Raw genomic sequence first — 25,766 nt, forward strand, 5'->3', positions numbered from 1 at the left:
AATCAACCATTGGAAGATTGTGTGTGTGTGTGTGTGTGTGTGTGTGTGTGTGTGTATGCATGCACATATGCATTTGTCTGTGTCTCTCCCTTTCTTTTTCTCTCTGTAATTCTGCCTTTCAAGTAAATAAAAAAAAATGTTAAAAATAAGGGGGAAAATTCAATTCTACTTGGTCCGAGTTCACTCCCGCCAAAAACAGAAAGAACTGGCGTCTGAGTACAGCATAAGAGTTAACGTTTCCATGGTTGTTGAAGCTAATGAAATCTTTGTCATTTTTACAGGAAGTCCCCCAACAAGAGACTGGTGAGGATTACTAGGACTATTTTTGCTTATAATTTATGTGAAGTTAAAAGGTCAACCCTAGGTACATAATTATCTCCTAAGTATTCTTATGTTAGTACCTGAACAAAATGGTCGCTACAAGTAGCCCAACTGGGTGATAATGTTGGGCCCCAGCCTCTTCACACCGAACTCTGCAGAAGGACTCAACCATCGTCCTAGTTTCTATCTTTGCTTGTAATGTCCCTCCTGTGATGATGCATTGTCAGAGCAATGAACTTGGACTAAGTGTAATGTACTGTACTTTCAAATAGAGATGGGACTCACACCTACGCATTCTGATAATGTACATGGGCTTCCCAAGCGCTTAACTACAGCACCAAACGTCCACCCCCAAGATGATGAAACAACATGACTCAGCTAATAAAAGTCTTGGATTCTAGGATCTATACCATGATAGAGGAACAAAGGAATGATTATATTAAACATTATAAATGCATAATACAGAAGTTATCCATCTTCTATAAATTATGCCAAAACTGGGACTGATTTAATGAATCTCATTCAGTGTACATATATTTCAGCATACTGAGCCATCGATATACACAACTGTACATATAACCAATTCTTGAGGACACAAGAGAGCAGACAATCAGAACAGATCATCTCAACAGGGAGTTAAAAAGTCAATTTTCATGTAGATGCCCTTGATAATAGCAACCACCGACAAGAAAGTGGAGGAAATGGAATCCTTACACACTGCTGGTCAGACTACCAAATGGCTCAGAGAATTTAGCAAACCATCTACATGTTCAGCACAGTTAACAAACACACTGAGCTTTGAAACCAAAGCCCGAGTTCATGCGAAAAGCACGTATGTGCCGCTCGACCCAGAATTGTCAAAAACGAGCAGCCATCTGACCTCCCCTCCACTGAAGGGCTAAATGAACTGTGCATAAAGTTACACCAAGCAGCGATGGGTGCAACAACTTGGAAAGTGTCTCCAACAGGAGACACTGAGTGATAAGAACCAGATGCCAAATGTGCCTGACTCAGTCCGCAGAACACTCTGGAAGAGACAAAATCCTGGATCAGAGGTCACACGAGGCTAAACAGTTTGACTAAAATGGGGCAACAATGAGGAACTACTTACAAGGGATAAGTGATACCATGTCCTGTATTTTGGTGGTGGGTAGGGTTAACATAATGAAATGCATCGGTCCAAACTCACAAAGCCATATGTCAAAAAAAAAATGGAGTTTACCACATGTAAATTTGAAGAACAAAACTTTCGTACTGATTATCCTCTCCAGAAAGATTTGGGAAGCATTCCTCTGGAGGCATTTAACCTCTTCTTACTCTGCACTATCCCTTCTTTCTGGATACTTTGTGCCTGTGTAACTGGTTTGTGGGTATAAGCTTTGGAAGACTTCAAGATGACACTCAAGTTTCCACATCATGTTCTTGGTAGTAAAGAATGCAGATGTGTTTTTATACAGGATACGTAACTTTCGACAATCTAGAAAGTCATACATCTTAGTTAGTCAGTTAGCTGAAAGTTGAATGTCATTCCTGGCTACTCAGGCAGCTGACATGTACAAAAAAACTGTACAAAAAAAAAAAAAGATTTTCATAAAACCAAGAATTCCTTTGTGATGCAGTGTGTCTCCCCACAAGCCCCAGGCTGCTGAAGTCTGTGTTTTTCTACAGTGGTATTTCCTAGAGCAGGACACACTTTCAACTTGTGGTGTGTTTTCTAAAACCCATCTCTGCCTCTCTCTGTCACCCCACTTTTCCGAAGAATATATAAATCTAAAGATCTCTCTTCAGTGGCCAGTCCTCCCGAGAGGCAGGCATTATTTAGCCCAGATGTTGGAACACCTGTTTCCTTCCTGTACCAAAGGACTTGGGTTCCATTCCCAATTCCAGCTCCTGACTCCAGCTCCCTGCTCAGGCAGATTCTGGGAACCCACAGTGGTGGCTCAAGGGGTTGAGGCCTTTACCACTCCTATGGGAAACTTGCCTTTGAATTTCTGGCTTTGCCCACCTTGCCTCATCCCACCCTGGGTTGGGACCCAGGGTTGCTACAGGTATCAGAGAGAGTGAACCAGCACTCAGGCCTTCCCTCTCTGTCTTTTTCAAGTTTTATGAAATAAACACATGATGAGTCTTTCTACTGCTTTGGAAGAAACAAAAACAAGCACAGGACAAATTAAAATCTTAGCATTCCATCTCTACAGCATGCAGAAGTGCAGCATAATAGTACACTCGAGAGTGGCTCATGGTAACCACATCATCAATTAATCCATTCAGACACCGCTCTACCTAGGACTGAAATAACAGTTCATGCCATTGACATGAACGCGACATGGCCCCATGTTCAGTTGGGCTCCATCTTAGCTGAGGTACCTCCACCCAACCCCATGAGACTGCAACCCGGCTGAGAAATTTGCATTCCGCTGGCCAAGAAAGCTCCAATCCCTGGCTAGGCTGTTCAAGCTTGATTAGGGCAAAGGGGGAATTTCACCTGGTATGTCGCAGAGGCTCACAAAGTTAGTCACTGCTCTATGGCCATGATAGTTCTACATGAGCTCAATCCTTGTGAGCTCCTTTTGATCTGTAGTTTTTGCTGTTCCATGGTTTGGGGCTGAAAGGTCTTGGGAGCATGAACCTTCTCTTGGCTGCTCATGTGTATCGTCTCACTTGTGTGCAACAGAAGAGAAAGAGTGTCACCCAAAACCAAGACCGGAGGAAGAAAATCCAACAGTACTAAAGCCCCAGGATGAAAGCACCAGCGAAATAAGCTCCTCAGACATCCAGATCTTCACTGGGACAAGCCTGGTATAGACCGGCTCTATTGTTTAGTCGTTGCTTCTGTTCTTGAACACAGGATTAAGTGCTCAGAATCTCAAAGTGATCAATTTCGGTGCACCATCTTGCCTGCTCCCACCGACAAATAAGCAGGTGCAGCCATCTGTCTCACCCGAGTTCCACACTCAGCAAAAGTACAATCACACAAGACAAGACAACCTTAGAACTGGCTCGCCAAATGCAACACAACACCAGCAAAACTCAAGAACCTCCGGCTCAACAAGCAACTCATGGTGCCAACCACCCTCTCTCAAACAGAAACTAGGTGTGCGTGGTTCCAAGATGGGATGAGAACATCGTGAAACTCTACCAAATTTAACCTCAAATCACACGGCATAAGGCTCAAATAAATGGATACCGCAAGACCCTGAAAACGCCAGCTCCATCAAGACAGACAGACAAACAAAACAAAAATCCATTCAAAATGTACGTAGGAACTTAACGTTCACAGTGCAGGACAAAAACCATGTCTGAAAATAATTAGAGGATCTGCCTGCAATTTGCAGGATTTCTAATTCTCAAGGACCACGAGGCAGGCGACGTCACACACAGCCAAGACTGAATACACTTTCTGGGAAACCCGGCATGTTTTCCATGCCCTTCAGTAATGACACGAATATCCCCGCGCTCTCCAAATGCAGAATTCTCGCTTGGCTGGCAAACAGAGCAGTTCTGCCCGTGGCTGCAACCCTGAAACTCTACGCAGTCAGTAACTTGAAACATGAGAATCCCAAGTTTAAACAAAATGAAGCTCTACAAGTGCCCTCATTTTACAAAATCTGCTCAACAGCTTCGGGCAATTCGGTTGAAAATGTTGCAATCTTCCTTTCTCTCTCTAGTTTCATCAGACCAAAAAAACCAAAAAATCACTTTCAACCATTTTTAAGATAAGCAGTCGTTAAAATATGGTCTAACTGTTTTACAAGGGAATTTTTCAGAGAGAGGAGCGGGGGTCTTAAAAAGAAGCCACATCAGGAAAACAATTGCGCATAAGACTTTGAAATGAATTGTTTTCTTCTCTAATTCCACGCTTCCACATTGTTTCAAAGTATCCTTGTCATTTCAGGGAGGGAAACAACAACCCAGAACTTTCCAAATCAGCAACCTACTTTTTCTGGAAGCTGGGATTCCACTTCTTTCTTGAGTCTCCTCAGTAGGAACGGCCTCAGCACCTTATGTAGACGTCTAATGATCAAGATGGTCTCCTCTTCATTCAGGTCCACCTGCAACACATCCCTCTGTGAGTTTCATTCTTTTGAAAGGATGTTTCAGGGACTAAAGCAGGGCATGGGACTCTCACGTGCTTTAGTGTCAAGGTCAGAGCCAGGCGTGTGCCAGTCGTGACCACCTCTCTCCATCTCCTCTCACCTGCCGGCATTGGGGTAACCCCACGACCGACCTCTACATCTCTGGCTCAAGGCTGAGTTTCACGGGAAGGACCAAGGGGTTTCACCGGTTGGAAATCAGCACATTTTGTGGGATGTGGGCGAATTTATGAACCATCAGGGCTGATGAAGAGTGGGGAAGGGTGAATGCCTTCCTCATGGAGCCTGAGGTTGGGGCCCTCTCGTGTTTGCGGACTTGGGCATGGTGACAAGATGAGGGTGTCAGCATGGAGGCAGCAGAGGACAGACGTAGCAGACACAGCGACTCCTTCCCTCACTGCCACTTTCATCTATTGTGCGGGGGGTGGGGGGGGGGAGGGAGAGGGGGAGAGAGAGGCTGGAAATCAACCTAGGGCCAATTTGGTTTAATTTTTCGTTCGTTCTTGACAGTGGTTTATAGATAAGAACTTATGAAGAAGATGAAGATACAAGCATCCCAGTCTGTGGTCTCTTTCCCCTTCCTCTCTCAGTCTCTGGGGGACACGGTGGGAGAGCAGGGCTGCTGGACATGGCCTCCTACAAATGGGCGAGCCAATCGATGGAGGACAAACAGCTTAGTGTGCTCAGCAGGGAACTCAAGATTAAAGGGCCAAGCATATTTCAAACATAAATTTCACCAAAGTGTGCTTCGTGGTTTTCCATTCCAACCATTAGGGAACCACTAATCCACATGACAGGGACCCTTCTCTCTTTCCTTGCAGTGGTCCCTGTCTTGCTTTCATCAAAGAGCTCTAAGAGGAGACAGCTGATGGGGTAATTATGATCCAAAAATGGCTGCCTCAGGGTCTGAGCTGTTTTTTTTTAAACCCATATACAAAACTGGGGCACACCACCGGAACCAGAAGAACCTACATACAAGCAATCGGCATAAACCAGCGTTGTTCTCTATGCAAACTCTTTGCAGGGAAGCCCAACTGAAGCTGTGTTCGAGGGTTAGTATTCAGCTGGCTATGTGGCTCAGCCACATTCATGCATCAAACTTCCTCATGTTCATCCTGCAGTGGCTAAACCCTCCACTGGCCAGGAACCTCCTCCAGTGGCCTGGGAAATATGTTAACAGAAGAAAACGGACTTAGGATACCCTCCCATGCCACTCAATTTGGGGGGGGTGGAGGACTGTGATCCTGGGGTTCAGATTGCATGCACCCCGCTAAGCAGGGGTTTTTTTTCCCTCTGGCTCTATTGCTGTGAGCTGGAGGCTTTCACAGTCCCTTCTGTTGTCACGCAGTGGAAACAGAATTGGTGCCAGTACCCTTTCACCCGTCATGGCAAACGGAGCATTAAACCATTGTTCGAAGGTGCTGCAACTCTTAAAAATCGTGGGGAGGAGGAAGTTGAGGAGGGCCCAGAGTTCGGGGAGCTTGTTCTGTAGGGGGGTGCCGGTCAACAGGATCCTTCTGGGGGCCACGTAGTGCGTGTTCAAGACCTGGGTCAGCTTGCAGTGGTGGTTCTTCATTCGGTGGCCTTCGTCCACGATCATATACTTCCACCGAATCTGTAAAACACACCAGAGGGAGAAGCCACGAGCAGGGTCAGTGCAGAAACTGAACTACATGCCAAAGGCCGGCGGTGGTACAGAAAACCAAAGAGGCATGCCTGGTCCATGACAGGCTGAAACATTCCTTAAGGATACGTTGGTCTCCGCTGATGGACTTTCCCATACCCGATGCCATGGCTGAGTGGAAAGTGGCAAATGGTACTGCTCCGCACAGTTCATGGGCTCTCCAGTCACTTTCCACAGACCAGGCAGCTGTGAGCCCTGAGTCCAGATCCTCTTCCTCCCCATCCTACCACCTCGTTCACCGTCACATGTTCCCTGAAACCACACTGGCTGTCAACACTCTAGGATGTTACATGTGCTCGAGTTCATGGCCACACCACTTCAGCTCAGAGAAAGCATGGAATGTAGATCTCCACACACAGCAGGAGTTCACAACTCCTTTATACACACAAACTGAGAGAGAAGAGAGAGAGAGAAAAATAGAGGGAGAGCAATCATCTACTAGTTTACTCCGCACATGTCTGCAATGGCAAGGACTAAGATAGACTGAAGCCTGGAGCCAGGAGCTTCATCAGGGTTTCCCACATGGGCACAGGGGCCCAAGAACTTGGGCCATCTTTTGCTGCTTTTCTGGGCACATTATTAGGGAGCTACATTTGAAGTGGAACAGCCAGGATGCGAACCAGCACCCATGCGGGAGGTTCAGCATTATAGGCAGCAGCTTTGCTTGCTACACTGCTGGGCCCCACTTCTTTAGCATTTTCTTTTTTTTTTTTATCCAGCAACTGGGCTACCCAGCTCATCCACTGCACTTATCCAACTGGCCTAGGACCTCCCTGTATCCAAGATGCAAAGCTGACACACCCCTTGGGAGGCAATGCAAAAACTTCACTTCTGCCATCTGCCAATACATGACTGACTGCACCTTACAGGCCAACAGTGATTATCTTTGCAGGATCCTCCCTCCTGGCTCCCCACAGCCCCATTTTCTTCTCTCACACCTTAACCTTCGGCCCTCTCTTTCAGACCACTGCTGAGTTTCTTCGGTGGGAACAATGAGAAATGTTCCACTGAGCCTAGGCATTCCCTGCAGAAGAGCGGTGGTGGCCAAGAAAAGCATATGGTGTTCAGCTGTCCCTGGATCCTGCCGCAGAGAAAGAGAGAGAGGAGGCAGGCAGCAGAGGATGCACCGCGTCGCCTTCCTAATTACAACTGCTAGGAATGCCAAGGGAAAAGACACACTTGTCAGTCAGGCGGGGAGGCCCAGGAAAGAGATGAGAGAGAGAGAGAGAGAGAGAGAGAGAGAAAGAGAGAGGATAGAGAGAGGAGAGGAGAGGAGAGGAGAGGAGAGGAGAGGAGAGGAGAGGAGAGTTGTCTTCTACCACTTCTGCCAAAAAGTATTCAAGAATCATCACAACTGTACCATCCACTGCCCCAGCCTCACCATCAGCATGGAACCGGGGCCAGCAGACAGAAGAGAATGGAATTCCGTAAATACTGCAGAGGTACTTCCTTGCCCCGATTTAGTTTAGGGAATTACGCAAAGGCATCAGATAAGTTCTGAGATACATACGCGCCAGTCATACTAGGATACCTTCTAAGACAATCTCACACGTACACAGTACACACACACACACACTCCTGCAGAAATGTCAAAAACTTGTCTTTTTTTTTTTTTTTCTTTTGACACTGCCAACTTCCTGAGGAATAGCACTGGAATCACTGCTGTGCCATCTCAATGATGAAAATCTTTCGCCCTGGGAGAGCACCTCTGCTTTAGATGTTTCCCATCATGTTGACGCACTCATAACTCACTGGGTGGGACACAAAGATTAGTTACTCCTCACTGGGGTGTGGAAGATTTCTCTGCACACCCCTCCTAAACATGCTCACCTAAACTGTTGACATATATCCTGTTAGAATTATAGAGTTAGACCACCTGAAAAAACAGCCAGGTTTAGCGAAAATATGCTTCAGTGCTATAAACTGCTAAAGACTAAAATTAAAATAGGCATGAGACAGCTGAACAGCAATCTAAGCCATTTTAAGGTGTATAGAACACGGTTGAATATAAACCAAAATTGAAATGTCTATGAAGAAGTCACAGGTTGTGGTTGAGAAACTGCATTTTCCTATTAACATATTGGTTAATCAATACCATGTCAATTAATGCCACAATGTTGTAAATGGTTGGAAATATTATGTTGGGGCTTTTAATTGATTGGGATGATACTCTGCCGGCTCTACCTTCAGACCAGAGATGGTCTCACCAAGAAACCATTGAACTTACCAGGACAATAAGATGTTGGACTTTATGCTTGGTAAATACCTCCAATGAAAGAATGTCAACTGAATTTGAACTACGGAAATGCAACAAGGTGGAGCAATCCGCCATCGGGGGAGGGTGTGGGGAGGGGCGGGGGGAATCCCAGTGCATAAAAAATGTATCACATAATGCAATGTAACTATTTAAAAAAAAAGAAATGCAATAAAATATGTTTAAAAAAAAGATTTTTCCCATCATGCTCAGAGCAAACGTGTAATGCGGAGGGCGCAACAGAACCCCGCCGCAGGGGCTGTGGGCCGTGCTGGTTGCTATAGGTTTTCCGTGAACAGCAAGGGGTAGAAAAAAAAAATGTTTTCATTCCTTGTTCCATGAAAAGACAGTAGGACATGGACATCTCAGGAGACAGGATGATACAATACTGTGCACACATACACACACAACCAAGAACACGTACTTTGTGGCTAAATGACGTTTCAGGACACACAGATCAGGAGACATGCGAAAGACAGCACTGACTCCTCGTGAGCTCCAGCTCGGAGAAATGCAAGCAAGGCAGGGCTAGGACTGCTCCGGGACCGACTGCACAGCAGCCACAGAGCCACGGAGCCACATCTTGGGGAAGCGCTTGAGACCAGATAGAGAGGTACTTTCTGATCTCAGCACAGACCAGAAGTGCAGGAGGAAGAAAGCTATGCTGACAACAACCCAGGGCCACAAAAACAATGATTTCTTTCCCTGAACACACTCAGGGCAGTGAGAATAGAAGTTGAAGAAAGCAAGTCAACTGAGCTTGTCAAAGAGATATAAACTCATTGTCCAGAAGACAGATAAGAGGCCCGGGATATCTCTCTCTCTCTCTCTCTCTCTCTCTCTCTCTCACACACACACACACACACACACACACACACACACACACACCCTCATCCCCAGGATGCAGAAAATTTAAAACATATGATCCAAATATATCGGACTCTTTCAGGGAAAAATAAGAAAGTGAGAAATTGACCCAAGCCACGTAAGGATGAAGTTCTTCCACTGAGCGTAATTCGGGATCATTCTGCTCCCCCACTGTGGCGGTCCAACAGCTGGAGATGGAAGAATTATTCAAAGCAAACAAACCAGCAAACCTACCTTGGCAAGAATGTGCTTGTCTTTGATAATGTACTCATAAGTAGTCAGGAGGACATTGAATTTGCCACTCCGCAGCTGGGGCACAAGAGAGCGACGCATGGCAGGGGTGCCCTGCGAGGAGAGAGAAGCACAGATGCATGGCCCGGTGGAAGCATGCGCGTGTCCCGCCCACTCTGCCTAAGGGAGCCGAGACCCGAGGCCAGGGTATGTGCACGCATGCGCTGTCCTATGCTTGGCTATATCCCCAGCGCAGCCCTGACACATCCCAGGAAATGCTCTGCAAGTGAAGCCCGAGGGCAGGGGAAGAGCAAAGGAAACGATGGTGATCTGGGAACAGCAGAGAACCTGCTGCTGGCCTGAAAAACCCAGACTCTAGGGGGTGGTTCAGTAGGCAGCCCCGGCACCTAGAGGACAGCCTGGCTTTGGGGGTGCAGGCAGGTCAGGAGGTGCCCTTAGGGAGCCCCGTGAGGAGCGCAGCGAACGTGAGATATGTGTCACTTGTATTACTCTCCTCGGAAACCTCGCAATATGATTATTAACAATTTTCTTCTGCATTTCACTATCTGAAAGTAATTATGGTTTATTACAGTAATCTTCTTGGGATGATTAACTCTCACTGTTTAGTACATGATGAACACGACAGAACTTTACAAGCAAATACAGTTCACAGATGTGCCTACGGAACGAAGAAAATCGGGCTTATTTTTTGCATGTTCCCCATTTATATCTAAAGACAGCGTTCCAAACCTTGTAAGAAATTTTCACCACAGAAGGAGCCCATTTGTCAAATTCGTATGTCCAGTTAGATAGAGTCCTACAGAACAACAAAAAAAAGACACACACAGAAAAAGAGAGAGAGAGAGAGAGATTTATATAAAATTCATTGGTTAGAAAGATGTTCTTCTTCATTTTCAGGTCTCACCTTCACAGGGGCCGGGGAAAATAAAATAAGATCCCAACTACGTATTTATTTGAAAGGTGTGGACACAAGATAAGTCGGAAACGAGCTACCACCAAGCATGGCAAATTGATTTGTGGAGCATTAAAAAAAAAAAAAAAAGCTCATAAGAAAACAAATTGCAGAGTACATAAACATAGCGCAAATCTACATATTCATACGCACTGAACGCCAGCCGTTGCCAGAGTGGTTTTGGAATTCTTTAGAAATAGCCGTAGAAGTTCAGAGAACACTTGAGTCAGGAAAAAGAAATTATAAAAGCACATGGATATTTCAAATAAATCTGCCACAAGCAAGCAGGGAAAGAAATTATGATTGACTTAAAAAAATTTGGCAGGAAATGTCACCATAGTATGCATCAGAATATGCAAAACACAGAGAAAAGGCAACAGGAACCCAAGGTATACAGACACAGAACATCCCAAGAACAGGTCTACAAACAGCACTCAGGTAGAACAAATCGACACAAAAAATGGCTCAGGGAGAAGCCTGGGCTTATTCCAAGGCCAAGTTTACATCAGCTCTGGCATTGGTTCCAAGATTTCAGGGAATTGAGCTACAGTCTTGATACCCACAGCCAGAAACTCAGTACTACCCCCAGAGAGTGGTGGGGAGCCAACAGGTCTCCCTCCACCCAGCAGCATCTGCCAACAGACCCACCTAGGAAAGACCCCCTCCCCCTGGGGTGAGGGGACAAAGTGCTCGAAGGCCCTGGTGCCATCCTACCCTAAGTGAAAAAGTCACGGAAACACATTGAGATTCGCTCAATGCAAACCTAGGGTTTTAATTGCAGTTCTGCTTTGAAAGATACAAAACAGGCCCGGCGGCGTGGCCTAGAGGCTAAAGTCCTCGCATTGAATGTGCCGGGATCCCATATGGGCCTCGGTTCTAATCCCGGCAGCTCCACTTCCCATCCAGCTCCCTGCCTGTGGCCTGGGAAAGCAGTCGAGGACAGCCCAATGCATTGGGACACTGCACCCGCGTGGGAGACCTGGAGAAGGTTCCAGGTTCCAGGCTTCGGATCGCACCGGCCCGTTGCGGCTCACTTGGGGAGTGAATCATCGGATGGAAGATCTTCTTCTCTGTCTCTCCTCCTCTCTGTGTATCTGACTTTGTAACAAAATAAATAAATCTTTAAAAAAAAAAGAAAGATACAAAACATATAATCTCTTAAATAGCTACATATGTATGCATAGAACTTTGGTGAACAGAACCAGGAAACAAAGTCAAAACATCTTTCAAAGGAAACACACACATCCCACACACCTTTCCCCTCTGTGAGTCATGAGGGAATGCCAATGAGACCCCCATCAAGGAGCCTGCAGGCCCCACTGCCAAGGGTACTCTTGGAAGTCTGGGGTGGGGTGGGACGGGGCAGGGAAGGCAGAAAACCAACACGCAGGCTTCACGATTCCTGATCATTCTACCCCAAGTAAGAAACAAAGACAGGCTCGTAATAGCACAGTCTAGCACATACAGAACAGTGGCTGCGGTGATAAATGATTTCACTTACGAGAGAGGAACGATGATGAGATAGGGGCCATTGAGTCGTTTGTGCTCCATCAGATACGTGATGAGTGCAATGGTCTGTATGGTCTTTCCTAGCCCCATTTCATCAGCTAAGATTCCGTTCAGATTGTTATTATACAGGGAGACCATCCATTCCAGGCCCTGCAGCTGAAATGAAGAGTAATTGCTTCAATTAGCCAAGATGTGCACAGGTAATTAATACTAATACAACTCAAGTGAGGCTGTGACTTCCCCACTCCTCCGTGCTCTAGGCTGGGCTCCCCATGGCAGGCAAGTTGGAGAGACGAGGGGAGCATCCAGACGAAGGGGATGGAAAACCCAAGGCCTGCTATCATTCCCGCTGCTTGGCAGGTGCTGAGTGTTAATCAGATTTAGACGTGATGGCTTGCAGCACACTGGCGGGATTGTAAGCGGATTTGCTGCTCATCCTACTTAGCATTTCACAGGATACAACATTCTGGATTTATTATAAACGAAGGAAACCAAAAACCCAAACCCAGTCCGACTCTCTCCAAGAACACAAAGCCAATGGGGAGGATTCAAGAGAACCCGGAAGGCAGGCTCGGCACACAGATGCCCGGATCATCACAGACAGCCTTTGGAGTGATGAGAAGGCCAACTCCAGGGTGGAAAGAGGGGATGATGGAGGAGCCAGCGCCACTCTGGTGAGCCCACAGGAGGGCATCTCTCTGGCTGGCAGACAGAAGTCGCCATTGGTGCTGACTGCCTGGAAACAGTCTTGTGCCAGAGATTCAGCATTGGGGTCCAATGTTGGGCACAGAAGAGAGGATGGGTTAAAAAAAAAAAACACAATTGTTCAGCCTCCCTACCCCCAATCACCAGTCCTCCTTCACCATCACACTGCAGCTGCTGGGCAGAAACAGTGGAACTTATTACAATGTATCTTTGCTCAAGTCATCCTAGAGTGTTCACCCTAACTTGCTTTAGGTACCAACAAACCAACAGAGTGGTTGCTTGGAAGTAAGGGCTACACAAGGCCTCAGAGCAGCTGGAGAGCAAGGTGTGTGAGGACACAGCTGCCCTTGCCTTCAGCAGCTGCCAACCCAAGAGGAAACGCTCAATGCATCATGCCTGCACAGGCATGCTCGAGTGACCCACAGCGCCCGTACACATCCGCATCCTTGTATTGGTCCAACTTTTTTCTTAAGGAGACACTGCATGCAGTGTTTTGAAAATCGCACTAAGTCTCCTGGGGTCCCCTTGTCATGCCAGACTCCACGTGGTCCTCATGGTGGTTGGCAGAGCTACAGCAACATCGGGAGACAAGGAAACAGGCAGAAGATGGAGCGGGGAAGAGAGGAGTTAACAGAAACCACAAGTGGTGGGCAAGGGCAAGCGTCTGTGTCTGCGTGCAACATTGAAACCAGCAGACCGTCAGCAAAGCCAACTAACTAAACACCCAAACATTCCGTCACTGGGAGTGGATCCTCTTTTTTTAAAAGTGAAAATGGGGGAAAAAGGATGATTTTTGTGTCTATGCGAATCTCATTTGAAACATTAGCAGTTGGGGCAGGAACATGGCGGCAGCTATACGGGTGCCAGTTGGAGTCCCGGCCGCTCCACTTCCAATCCAGCTCCCTGCTAATGCTAATCTGGGAAAACACTGGAGAACAGCCCCTAAATGCTTGAGGCCCCACACCCATGTGAGAGATCCGCACACTTTAGACTCTCACCCTGTGGCCTGGCCTAGCCCTGGCTTGTCAATGTGGCCATCTGGGGAGTGAACCAATGAAGGGAGGATCTCTCTCTGTCTCTCCTTCTCTCTGTAAATCTGCCTTCTCAGTAAAAATGAATCTTTTTTTTTTTTTAATTATCAGCCAACATCCCAGAACACGGCCCTCCCACATACACATGCCTGTATTTGGAGGCAGAGCTAACCGTGGGTTTGCCCACATGTCAGGAGAGCCAAATAGAAAGAAAACCAGAGGCTTGGGAGAATACGTGATCTTGTCAAGGCCAGAGTGGTGACCCTCAAAGTGTGCTTTGAGAGAGACTTCTGGGGTCCCTGAAGACCTTTTCAGGACACGCACAAGGTAAAAATATCATGGTCTAAAATGTGTACCTCCTAAAGTAAATTCTGGGTGACATGTGTTTCACAGAATGTTAATAGCTTACAGGATGTGTGAAAATTGGGCACGGTGAGAAGTCTGGGAAAAATATAATGACATCTCGTTCCATAGATCAGCTTCCTATGGGACATGGCTGTGTGGTAGGGGTCACGCTTTTGTTTCTGCAGTCTTTGGCACGCTGGTGCACGTGGCAGACACTGTGTGGCTCACTGCGGGGCTGCCCTCACAACTCCTTGGTTTAGGATAGTCCAGGGCTGTGCTTGTTCTCACCAGTAAGAGCCTGTGTCTCTGAAAAAAACATACCCATGTTTTGGATAGGAACTCTAGAATCCTCCTGGTGAGAGCTCACCACAAAGCAGAAGGCTGTAGAAGATGGGCGTGGACCCCAACCCAGATAGCTTGGATCAAACACCTGTTAGGTTGACAGCCTGGTTATTTGCCAAAACACGGATGCTTACTGCATCGCTGTAACTGCAAAGCAGTCACAGGGAGAATGTAGCAGACACCTGCTAGGTGGTCGCAGCCACGGTGCGTAACCATAGCAACGACCAAAACTTTTCACAGAAACACATCACTGGCTTCAGGAAGAAGTGCAGATGTTCCCCCAGGGTAATACAGTGGGGCTGGGTTTTCCGTTTGCCAAGAGCTCCAGAGGGAGGCTGCTCCAAGCGCTAAGTTAGGGTCTCTTGAAAGTCACCCCAAAACTGTCAAAAGGAGAACTGGTCGGGCATGCCCCAGGTGAGCTGGTACCAGGAAAATCCTGCAAAGTGAGAATTACAGGCACCCTGGGGAGCCCTCAGTCTCCTAGCAGACAGGACCTGAGCTATCCCCAGTGATCAAAACTGCCAAGTGATCTGCTGGGGCAAGATGGCGCCCCCTGGAAGCAGGAAGAAGATCGAGACAGGTACACATTGGCTTGCTGGCTTGCTCTCTCTTACCTGGTAATGCTTTAGGGTTCCGTTAATGAGCAGAGCCGACTGCTTCTCCACCCTCTCCGAGATGGCGTGAGCCACAGTGTAGTACGACTGGGATCCTCGGGCGCTGTACTGCATGCTGTATTCATCATCCACGTCTTGCTTCGCGGTCCTGGGAGACGCAGAGTGTACAGTCACACGCGGACATCTGGGGGAAATGGTTAGCCTAGCTACTCCAAAAACGAATGGAGATCCCAAGATGGCTGCAGCGTGTTGTGGTTAAAATATACTACCTGGAACCCTCCCGCACACAGACACAAAAAAGGAAGAATAAAAAGCACGGTACATGGTATTATATTGACACCCCCCACCCCGTTTTTATGCATACAGAACACCTGAGGCCCACACTGGTGACTTCATCTACCCAGGCCATGTAAAAGGTGGGGGAGTCAAGATGTGCAGGCAGGTGCGTGAGCTCAACAAACCAACACCCACAGATTCACACTTTGCCAGTGAGGCTTTCCCACGCCATTTGGATACAATGGCAGATTCGGTTCACCATGCCTGCAGGTCAGGGGGTGGTAGTTAGGAGCAGCAACGTGAGTGGTATTAGTCAGTGTTTTGCTATCCCTTGTTAACCAGCTAGTATTTTATTCATTGCCAACAGTCACTAAAGGGCTTCTAAGATTTTCAAAGAAGCGAGCTAGAGAAGTGAAACACAGGTCCTTACTGTGGAGCACAGCCTTATACAATAGAGAAAATACTAGGATGTTGACTTTCTCATAAAAAGGAAAAAAAAACCCCTCATTTTCCTACATTTTTCTCCTCTGCATAGCATTTCAAATTTTCTTGGAATGGTAGAACCACACAAGCAAAGCGATGCACAAACCCCCAATACAAACGAACGGGCTGAGTGTGGAGCCGGGGTGGCCGATGCAGGGACTCCGTGGGAGCCGCAGGTGCACAGGGATGGAGGGGGCGCTGTATGTCTCACTTGGGCTTCTCGGTCAGAGTTGATGTCATTAAGGCAGTCAGATAGAAGGGATACAGGGGTGGCGCCCAGAAGGGAGTCTGAGGTCTAAGGGACGGTGACCTCAGAGGGCATTTAGCTCCAAGTGGGATGTGGGCATGAGGCCGGCTCCCTTCACAGGGGAACAGACTTCCTGTAGCAGGGTCCCCAGGGAGGCAGGCGAGAGCTACGCACTCAATAATCTGTTTGGCATCCTTCTCGGAGACTTCCTCACTGTTGGGGTCCAGAAGAATTTTCTCTTCCGTTTCCTGTCTGCTGGACTCTTCTTCCTCATCCTAGGCAAGGGAGAGGGACAATGGGGAGGAAAAAGAAAAGAAAAGAAAAAAAAAAACAACCACCACATGTTAGCTAGGGAATCGCTGTAATCAGCATTTCTGGAAAAGAAATTCCAAAGGCGTTCTACTTCACAAGGGATGCTAACTTGGGAACAGGCCGGACATCTGCTTATCCAAGCCCCACACACCATTCCAGGACTGCTTCAGTCCCTGAAGGAGGCAAGAAAGGGACCTTCTGGGGCAGCCATGAGACCAAGACTGCCAAGAATAAACACCTAAGAGCCAGCGTAGCACAATGGGTATTGGTTGCTGAGCCCTGTGAACAGGCCCTGCCCCCTGCAGCTGACTCTCTAAAGCCACCCCTCAGAGATCTGAGCTTCCTCCCCAATCCACGGGACTAGCCATGTCAACACCCATGGGACTTGGGCCCCACGTGTGTCCACAGTACAGGGACTGGAGTTTTTGAGCCTGCTGCTGTCGGGGCCTGTGTCACATCACATACGAATGCCAATTACTGGGCAGAGGACGCCTTACTTGCTCACGACGTTCAGCCAGAGTAGCAGCTTGACGGATTCCCTAAAAACATTCATCACGTCTATTCCTAACCTGGCAGTGAAGGCCACACATCATTGTAGACAACCCAGAAGTCCCTCGCTTTCCCATGGTTCTTAGACGATCAAGTTATAAATGGACATGACATCCAGGATAAGGTCAAACGTGATCATAGCCTTGAGAAGCAGGAAGGGTGCCGTGGACCTGGCCTAGCCTCTCCATCTTTCAGGCAAGGAGATGAAATACTTGGGAGGAAATGCCACTAAAGCCAACTCACTCATCACTCACTCGTGCCTGGCCCGAGGCCAGGAGTGGGTCTCCTATCAGCTGCCCAGAGCTCTCTGAGGTTGTCTGTGGTGGCTGGTCTTGACCTGGCAACAACTGGTCACCAGGTCTGTTTTATCTTCTCTCTGTCCTCTCCCTGGCTTTCTCAACAAAAGGCAAAAGTCCTTCCTAGGGAGCCTTCACTGGCTTAACCATTCTAGTCAACAAGATACAATTGGAATGCTGAGTTTTCAGCCTGTACTGCTCTTGGTGAAAGAGAAGCCAAGGAAACTGGGGTATGCCCCCCTATGGAGTATTTGCTTTTTTGTGATTGTTCAGTATTTGAATGTAATTTTCTCACTATTTTTCTTCTTTGCCAAAAGCAGTAAGTCCACATGGTGGATTAATTTAGAAAACACAGGTCCGCAAAACAGAAGGGAAAAAGCAATTGTGTCAAAATACTGTAAGGCTATTTTCAGGAGGGCTGTTTTACACGGTCCTTGGCATGTAGGCCATGACACTGCGGCAAGCAACAGACGTAACGACCACGTTATTAACAATGCTCTAAATAAAGGAGATCGAATCTACTTTTAACCTTTCGGTTGGTCTTGCAAATACCTGAATTATTGCTTCCTCGAAAGCAGCCGAGGCTCCCATTTCTGCTTCCAGACACACTCCTCTCAAGAGAAAAGTGCTTCTCGTTGGGAAAATGTATATCCGAGGAATTCAAGTGACAGACACACTGAGACTGACTTCCAGAGAGCATCGACAAACACATGAGGCCAAGTCCACGTTGCCCTTTTGGTTGTCTACATAAGGTGCCCACAGGGGCACCTTATGCTCAGGGTGGACCCTGAGGAGGCGTTACCCTAAATTACCCATCTTCATTCTCCTGTCTGCTAGGAGACTGAGGGCATCTCCAGATTGGTGCCAACTGCTCTTTTGATGGGCTCCAAGAAGTTGAAAACTCACACTGTAACCCCGACCCCAGTCAGGCAGCAGGCCCCCAGAGACATCTGCTCCAGGAAGCGTGCACCGTTGAAGCTTCTGCAAACCCTTAGTGCCAGTCATCACGCCAAGGCCAACACGGAGGGAGAAGAAACAGATGGACATGTGGGCAGAGCCTATGTTTAGGAAGAAGCTTCTACCTCCGCCGCCCCCCTCAACTTTCAAATCAATAACTCCCAACACAGACACATGCGTACCTCCTCCTCGTAATCGGAATCACTCTCTTCACTGTCCGATCTTGGGGCCACCTCGTAGCTACAGGAGAGAAGCGGGACAGAGCAGATGGTTTAGCTTTTGGGGACTCTGAGACAGCAAACCCACGTGCCTTAACGGGCACGTTTCATGCTCTGAGGACAAGAGCAGACAACTTCAACTGTGTCTGCAAAGGCCACCCTGTTAGGGTTTCATTATCTTGTGAGGGTTACCCCGATGGGGAAAGTCACCACGAGCCCAACAGCGATGTTGCTTGTTTGCCGTACCCAGGATTCATTTCCAACCAGGCATCCAGCTGACTTGCTTTGGGTGCTTCTGGTCCAAACAGGACCTTGCCGGTTTCTGTGTGTGTCACTTTAACAGGGAGGTCACTCATCTGACTGCTCTCATCTATCGGCTACAAGGCAGGAAAACAAAAAACAACGAAAGAAATCAAGTCAACACTGGAAGTGAAGATGCCTGTCCGACTCTAGGTTGCAAACCTCTGTGTTGGCAGAAATCACACTATTGAACAAGCCTTGGTCAGAAAACAAAGTGAACTTGCCAGCCACTTTGCCAGCCGAGGCTCAGGCACAAGACCTGGGCTTTACCTATCGAATGCACTCCCCCCAGGAACTGGGTGAGCAGCTAGGATACCCGTGGAGTGGGACGCAACAGGCACACTGCAGGGAGAGTAGGCCACACCCATCTGTTGGTTGTGCCAAGCACCTGCCTGCCTCTAACAGCATCCTCACTGAGCAAGTGGCACTCTGCATTTCACTGGCCAGAAACCTGGGTCCAGGAAATGCCACTAGAGATCTGTGCTCCACAGAGGTCCCCAGAGATCTGATGAGCTGTTCAGTATTCTATTACAGGTTGAGCATTCTTGGTTCCAAAGTAAGATAACCAAAGTGTTCCAAAAATCTGAAATGTTGTGACCATGAACTACGACATCATCAAGGTAGGAAAATGCTACACTCATAGAGCTCATTTTTTTTTCTGAGAAAACTGAAATCCCAAAACACTTTTGTAGTGCTAAGCATATAAACTAAAGAGATACACGACTTGTAGTATATTCTGTTCTTGTTGAAGTCAGGCAGAATTGATTCTGGTCACTTGCAACTAACAAACTCCAATCCATCCATTAACACTCCCGAGATAATTACTGCAAGGCTGTGGTTTCAGTTAGAGAAAAAGGAACCAGTCTCACAGCCCATGGCCTCTCCTGGCTGGCTTGGCTTCCACAGGAACCAGTGTCCTTCATCCAAAACCAAGCCCATGTATCTTTACCCATGGCACCTACGCATGCCAGAAGGAGGAGGGTTCTATTCATTCAAAAGCCAACACACTGGCTGAGACTGTGTTGAAATTTCTTCCTGGACTCCATGCAAAATGACTTGCTTGGAAAAAATGCAGAGAATAATTGAAATGGCAGAGGTTGTACTAAACCTACTTTAGACAACCAGTTGCCTTCCAAGACCTACACACAAAGCAGTCCTATGCAAATGAATGAATGCTTACTGATGCAAGGGTGACGAACTTTTAGGGGCAGACACCTCATGGAAGATATTTGGAAACACTTGATTTGTGAGCAGTTCAAGTGATCTGTCTTCTGAGAAGTAATAACATGGAGTGTATGGATAATTCATTAATCTCAAAGAATTTCTCCCTAAATTACTCTTAATTGGTTTTCTGGTCAAATAAATAGAGGGAACCCTAACAGTTGTAACTAGCATTGCCATATAATTCACTATTCAACTAAGCAAAAATGATAGGGGAAAAATTATGCCAAAGGTCTCATCAGAAAAGAACGAAGAGGGAAAAAAAAATCAAAACCCTACATCCGGCAATTCCTTCCTCTACTCCCTCAACAGAGCCCCGTCAGCATAAGCAACAATAGAGAAATTATCTACAAAAATAACCTCAACAAAAGCAGGGGCTCACTCTAAGCTGCCTCTTCCTCCTCTTCCAGGTGCATTGAAGTGATGGCTTCAGTGTTCCCTGGCATGCTAATGTGGTGCTCCTTCCTCAAAAACACAGAAGGTCACGCACACGCCCACAAGACAGAAATGGAAACCGATACCCAACACCTGGAACCATATTTCATCGTCTGCAACTGTTCTAAGGCGGCTCATTCTATGGCTAATGCCATGCCTCTCAAATCAAGCTGGAAGCCGCTGTAGCCAGAGTGAGAGATTTAGGCAAAAGCACTGGATGGATGAACCTGAAAGATTACTGAGAACATGACTTCCAAACAAACAGAGCAGTGGGTCGGCTGTGTGTCCCAGGTCAACAGCTCATTTTCCTAGGAGACAGCGAGAGACAGCACATGTGCCTGGGTACACCTGTACCTGTGCATGCTGGGGGAACATAGGCAGCTGTGTAACCAGCTCGAGTTAAACCAAACTTCAGCACATCAGGAGTTGTTACCAAGTGCTCTCATCTTAGTGTTTTCATCGCGACCTCCCACCCTCTACCCTGAGTGTCTCTTAACCCCAGACACTTCAGCACTCAGAGAGGCTTGAGAGGCTAAGTACTATTGACTGTTAGGGATCTCTGGATGGGAACATTGTCTAGCCTTTTTTTTCCTCCACCATCTAGGTTGTCATGAGTTCAGTTTCACCTGCCTACATGGTGATTCTAGAATGGGAAGAGCCAATTCTCCTCCCGCCTCCGGGCAGGTGTACCAGGATGTGTGAGAGGAAGAGAAACCTGGTTGAGGATGACTCCCTTCCCAGCCTGCTCTGGGGCTGTGCCTCTCTGCTGAGTAGCACTGGCCTGGACCCTAGAGCTTTCAGAAAAAAAAAAGAAAGATCCAACCAATAATTGTTTCTTTGTGATTAGGGAGAAAATTGAAAATGATATGAAAATACGATGAAGAATGATGATGGCGAATGCTCACAATTCACAAAGTTTACAGAGAACAGAATTAACAGTTAACTGCAAAAAAAAAAAATAAATAAAAAACAAGCACAATTTTTGCATACTATGCATTATTCCATGAACTTTTGGAAAATCATTTGTATTACAAGACCATGAAAATGTCAAAAAAATAATGAAGTATAGCAATTGTCAGGTTCATACATTTTTATAACTACAAATTAGCAAAAAGCCAGGAAAAAACTGGATCCTATTTTACACGTCAGTGCTTGTTGACAAACATAAGTATAGAGGCACTGAAGGGTCTTCAAGCTGGAGCCGTCATTACGGCACTACAGGTACACAGCCTGTGAACCAGCATTCCTACTGGGGGCTGGTTTGAGTCCCAGCTGTTCCACTTTCCATCCAGCTCCTTGCTAATGTGCCTGGGAAAGCAGTGGAGGACGGCTCACGTCCTCCGGCCTTTGTATCCTTATGGGAGATGCCTAAGAACCTCCTGGCTTTGGACCAGCCCAGCTCAGGCTGTTGTCACTATTTGAAGAGCCAACCAGTCGGTGAAAGATCTCTCTTTGCCTCTACATGTCTGTCTTTGTCTATGACTTTGCTTTCCAAATAAATAAATAAAGTACTTTTTTTAAACATGAGTCTTAAAATTCTGTAAGTGCACTGGAAATTCTGGAATGTTCCATCGGAAACTACATATCAATTTGCTGATGTTCTGAGACAGAAATAGCTTCTTTTTCACTTTATTTCTTTCACATAACTTGGATTTTTTTTTTACTATGCTCACCTACAATTATGTTTAACTTGAGTCTTCCATGCTCACCTACACTTATGTTTACTTAAAAATGAACAGCTCAGTAAAAATTAAACTAGCACACGCAGAGCAGTGTAGTGCATTTCCAAGGCACATGTGCAAGACTCCCTTAAGTGGTCTATACTGCAGAAATGGGTAGGAAATTCCTTACCTCTCCGTCTGGTCCTAGGGCCGACTCGCCTCCCTCTGCATTCTCTTCAGCTTTCTGGAAAACAACAATGCCACAATGATATGGGTAAACCGCACCCACAGGTAGGTACAAGGCAGCCTGGCAGCTCATCGGTAAGGAGCAAAGTTTCGTGACGGCCCGTCATCCTGACACAGAAAGCTCCAGCGCTAATGCCTGCTACTTCACTGAAGACAGAAGTACGTCTTTCATTAGCAAGTTGCAGAGACATGTCTAAAGCCAGATGTGATGCAGGGTTAGCAGACTAGAGATTTGTGCATGGTGTCTTCAGGGACCCCAGGAGCTTAAAGATGCGGCGGCATCAAGATAAGAGTCAGAGTCAGAAACGTTCTGCTGGTGTTTGGCACAGTGCAGACAAATCCCGACATAATTAGCTCAACTTTCCTTACTCCCTAAGCGAGTTTCCCTCAGCAGTAAAGAACAGCATTCTAAAAACGTCCATCAAAAGTAAGCTCCGAACCACTCCTCGGTCATACAAAAACATATAGAAAAAGTACAAAATTCTGTGGGCTCCAGGGGGTGGTTTTTTTTTTTTTTATTTTTCCTTCAACCTAATTGGTTTTCACAACATGCAGTATTGCCAGTGTGTGAGGAGAGATTGGATGTAGATCACGAAATTTCATGAAAAATTTTCATCATCTACTACTCCTTAAGTGTTCCAGCATCCTTGCCTAATAATCTCTATGAGTCTCAAAGATGATTGAAATGAAAAGCTAACACATGCCCAAGAGTCTCTAGTGTCTTCCATGTATAATAGCCTTTCTTTAATATTACCTTTAAAGAAGCTTGGTTTTAGAGTATCGTCAGAAAGCTATATTATTTCTGTGTGGTACAATGAGAAAGAAAATAAATGAACCGTTTTCTTTATCACGACACTTAAAAAAAAAAAAAAGAGCTTTTCTTTTGGTGTCCCATGAAAATAACTCGATCATTTCTACATTAAAAGATCTCATAAAAGTGGTCCAGCCTTCTGTCCATATTGAAGTAAGGTCATTGAAAAAATGTTTCAGATTGGGTCGGCCGCAATGGCTCAGTGACTGACTCCTCCCCCTTGCAAACACCAGGCTCCCATACGGGCACTGGCTCATGTCTTAGCTATTCCACTTCCCATCCAGCTCCCGTTAGTAGCTGGGAAAGCAGTGGAGGATGACCCACATGGGAAACCCGTAAGAAGCTCCTGGCTCCTGGCTTCAGATTCGTTCAGCTCCGGCCGTTGTGGCCACTTGAAGAGCTTTCTCTCTGTCTCTCATTCTCTCTATAAATCTTCCTTTCCAATAAAAATAAAACTCTTTAAAAACCTGCTTGAAATGGCTGGAATTTTTATATAGTTTTCTTACCAAATGTACATGGGGTGGTATGTACATAGACCAAAGTATAAGGTATTAAAGGGGGGGAAAAGTAGCTTTTACCAAAGAGTAGAAAATGGACTTTGTACTGATGTCCCCAAAAGTTGATTTTCTCTTGGTGTCCCCCTTAAATGAAAATATTTACAAGCTGGAAAGGATTCAGAGGATTTGGAAAGCACCAAGTCACATATCCAGGCTACAGACACAGAGTCCCATGGCAGGAACGAAATCCACCCTGCACCCAAGCCACCGAGGGTTCCATATTGGAATTCCCAGGCACTAAATTCAGGGAACTGTTTCAATGAAAGCAAGAAAGTCACTTCATATTCCCATTCTTTCCATACAAAAAACAAACAAACAAACAAACAAAAAAACAACCAACCACCACCAATTTGCCAACAAAGAAAACAAAATGAGACAATGAAAAAGCCAATGTCAAATTTCTAGCAAGTAGAGCTAGATCACTTTTTTGGTGAATAGCACACTCAGAAACTTACAGCAGAAACAGACAGAATCAAGATGACTCTAAAGGACACTCTCCAATAAATACAGTCAACGTCCCGCAGTGTTATCTAAAAGCTACCCAAGACTGAAGTCCTCCCATTACTTATAATTCCCTATTTATTCCATTCCAATAGGTAAGAAATCCAGGAGGTAAATTAATAATAGATTGAAGACAGCAGGTTCTGGAAATGAGCTGACTTTGAATCGTAGCTCTGTGAGTCAATTCAGGAAATCTTGGTGGTGTAATCTCGAGCAAATCTCATTGTAGTTTGGTTCTGTCCTACGCAATATAGGGTCAGCGGGGAGCAGTACCTATGTTATAGGTGTGCCGCGGGATGGGGCTGTTGTGGCAATGTGGGAGAGTATTTCAAAGAGTTGGTGGGTACAACATGGACAATTCAGTCTTGTGGATAAGACATCTAGTGGGATGCCCCTCCAATGTCCTGGGAGGAAGCTGTGATGGCTCTAGTGGTTGGCTTCCTATCAGCTATGACAAGAGATGTGAGCTGAATTCCTGGCTTCAAGCCTCATGCACAGCCCAGGCTGGTATGGTGACATACATCTGAGGAATCAACCAATGGATAGCAGTGTTCTCTCTCTCTGCCTCTCAAAGAATTAATAAAGACTATGCAGCCAAAATGTTCTTTAAAAGTTAAAAAGAAATAAATAGAAATAAAAGATCAGTGTCTCCCGTTGGGAAAACAACGAAACCCATGCAGAGTTGTTTTATTATTCATAACACACATTTGCCCATGAGCTTTTCGAAATACCCTTGTATGCTATAAAGGTCAACCTCCATGACAGTCCGTTGTCCAAGGTCTATGCTTTTATTATTATTAAGACCTGCCACAGCCTTGTCTGGAAGCTGCTTCCTAAGGCCACCAAGTCAGGGCTTTCTATTTGTTTCGCTTGCTGGTGCACTCCGTTCATCTACAGGGTGCACCTGAAAGGCACTAAACGTGCATTCGCTGAATGAGGGAATAAATAAAGGCATCAGGAATGATGCCTTTCGGTGAACATTCCCTGAGTTTTTATAGGTGTGCTTCCCAGTAATGTAAGGAGGTGCCCACAGATCACCAATACACACACGCACACACAGTGTGTCACCAAGCTGGCACTCTACAACTTCCTCCCCCAAGCTACTACCTGTAACACCAGCATCCCACATGGATGTGCTGCCCTGAGTCCTGGCTCCTCTGCTTCCAGTACAGTGTCCTGCTCAGGCAGCTGGACAAGCATGAGCTCATGAACTTGATGAGCTGATGGCCCAAGAACTTGATGCCCTCATTCTCAGGTGGAAGACCCGGATGGAGTTCTGGCTTTAGTCTGACCTAGCTTCAACTACTGCAACCATTGGGGAGTAGAAGAAGGGGAAATCTGTCTTCATCTCTCCCTCTCCTCTGTCTCCCTGCCATTCTACCTTTCAAATTAAAAAAAAAAAACTGTAAAAATGTAAAACAAGAAAAGGTGGAAGTCATTGTTAAAATGATGCTGTAGTAAGAACTCCCGGTGCTTCCAGCATGCCTTGGCTTCGTTTCAGTGGTGCCAAGCTCTGCTTGAAGCAACTCACATGTATCCGTGCTGTCACATCAACTCAAAGGAAAAAGCAAAGGAAAACACACACACACTCTTTCTTCAGCTCAAAACTCTCACCCAAGTGATTGTGATAGGTGTTACTGACTCAGCTGACAGTGGATGGGCTCTGAGCCGCTGGTGAAATGTCCTGATGTGCATGTGACAGCTGTTATGGTGCCACCTGCTTCCT

The 25,766-nt window shown here is 46.5% G+C and overlaps 1 protein-coding gene across 6 annotated transcripts in view; it reads right to left on the reverse strand.

Moving 5' to 3' along the window:
• Nucleotides 1-25,766, reverse strand: part of SMARCA2 (SWI/SNF related, matrix associated, actin dependent regulator of chromatin, subfamily a, member 2) — a 168,736-nt gene that overhangs the window by 89,954 nt on the left and 53,016 nt on the right. For all 6 annotated transcript variants that reach the window (XM_058657292.1, XM_058657291.1, XM_058657294.1 and 3 more), the window contains exons 10-19: nucleotides 22,116-22,169; nucleotides 18,555-18,685; nucleotides 18,273-18,330; nucleotides 16,151-16,251; nucleotides 14,971-15,118; nucleotides 11,926-12,089; nucleotides 10,202-10,268; nucleotides 9,455-9,565; nucleotides 5,788-6,030; nucleotides 4,260-4,373 (exon numbers count right to left, since the gene is read on the reverse strand). In XM_058657292.1, the coding sequence (XP_058513275.1) occupies nucleotides 4,260-4,373; nucleotides 5,788-6,030; nucleotides 9,455-9,565; nucleotides 10,202-10,268; nucleotides 11,926-12,089; nucleotides 14,971-15,118; nucleotides 16,151-16,251; nucleotides 18,273-18,330; nucleotides 18,555-18,685; nucleotides 22,116-22,169 (1,191 nt within the window). The remainder of the gene's footprint in view (nucleotides 1-4,259; nucleotides 4,374-5,787; nucleotides 6,031-9,454; nucleotides 9,566-10,201; nucleotides 10,269-11,925; nucleotides 12,090-14,970; nucleotides 15,119-16,150; nucleotides 16,252-18,272; nucleotides 18,331-18,554; nucleotides 18,686-22,115; nucleotides 22,170-25,766) is intronic.

Source organism: Ochotona princeps, chromosome 31 (genome assembly GCF_030435755.1).
Source record: "Ochotona princeps isolate mOchPri1 chromosome 31, mOchPri1.hap1, whole genome shotgun sequence".
Lineage (NCBI taxonomy): Eukaryota > Metazoa > Chordata > Mammalia > Lagomorpha > Ochotonidae > Ochotona > Ochotona princeps.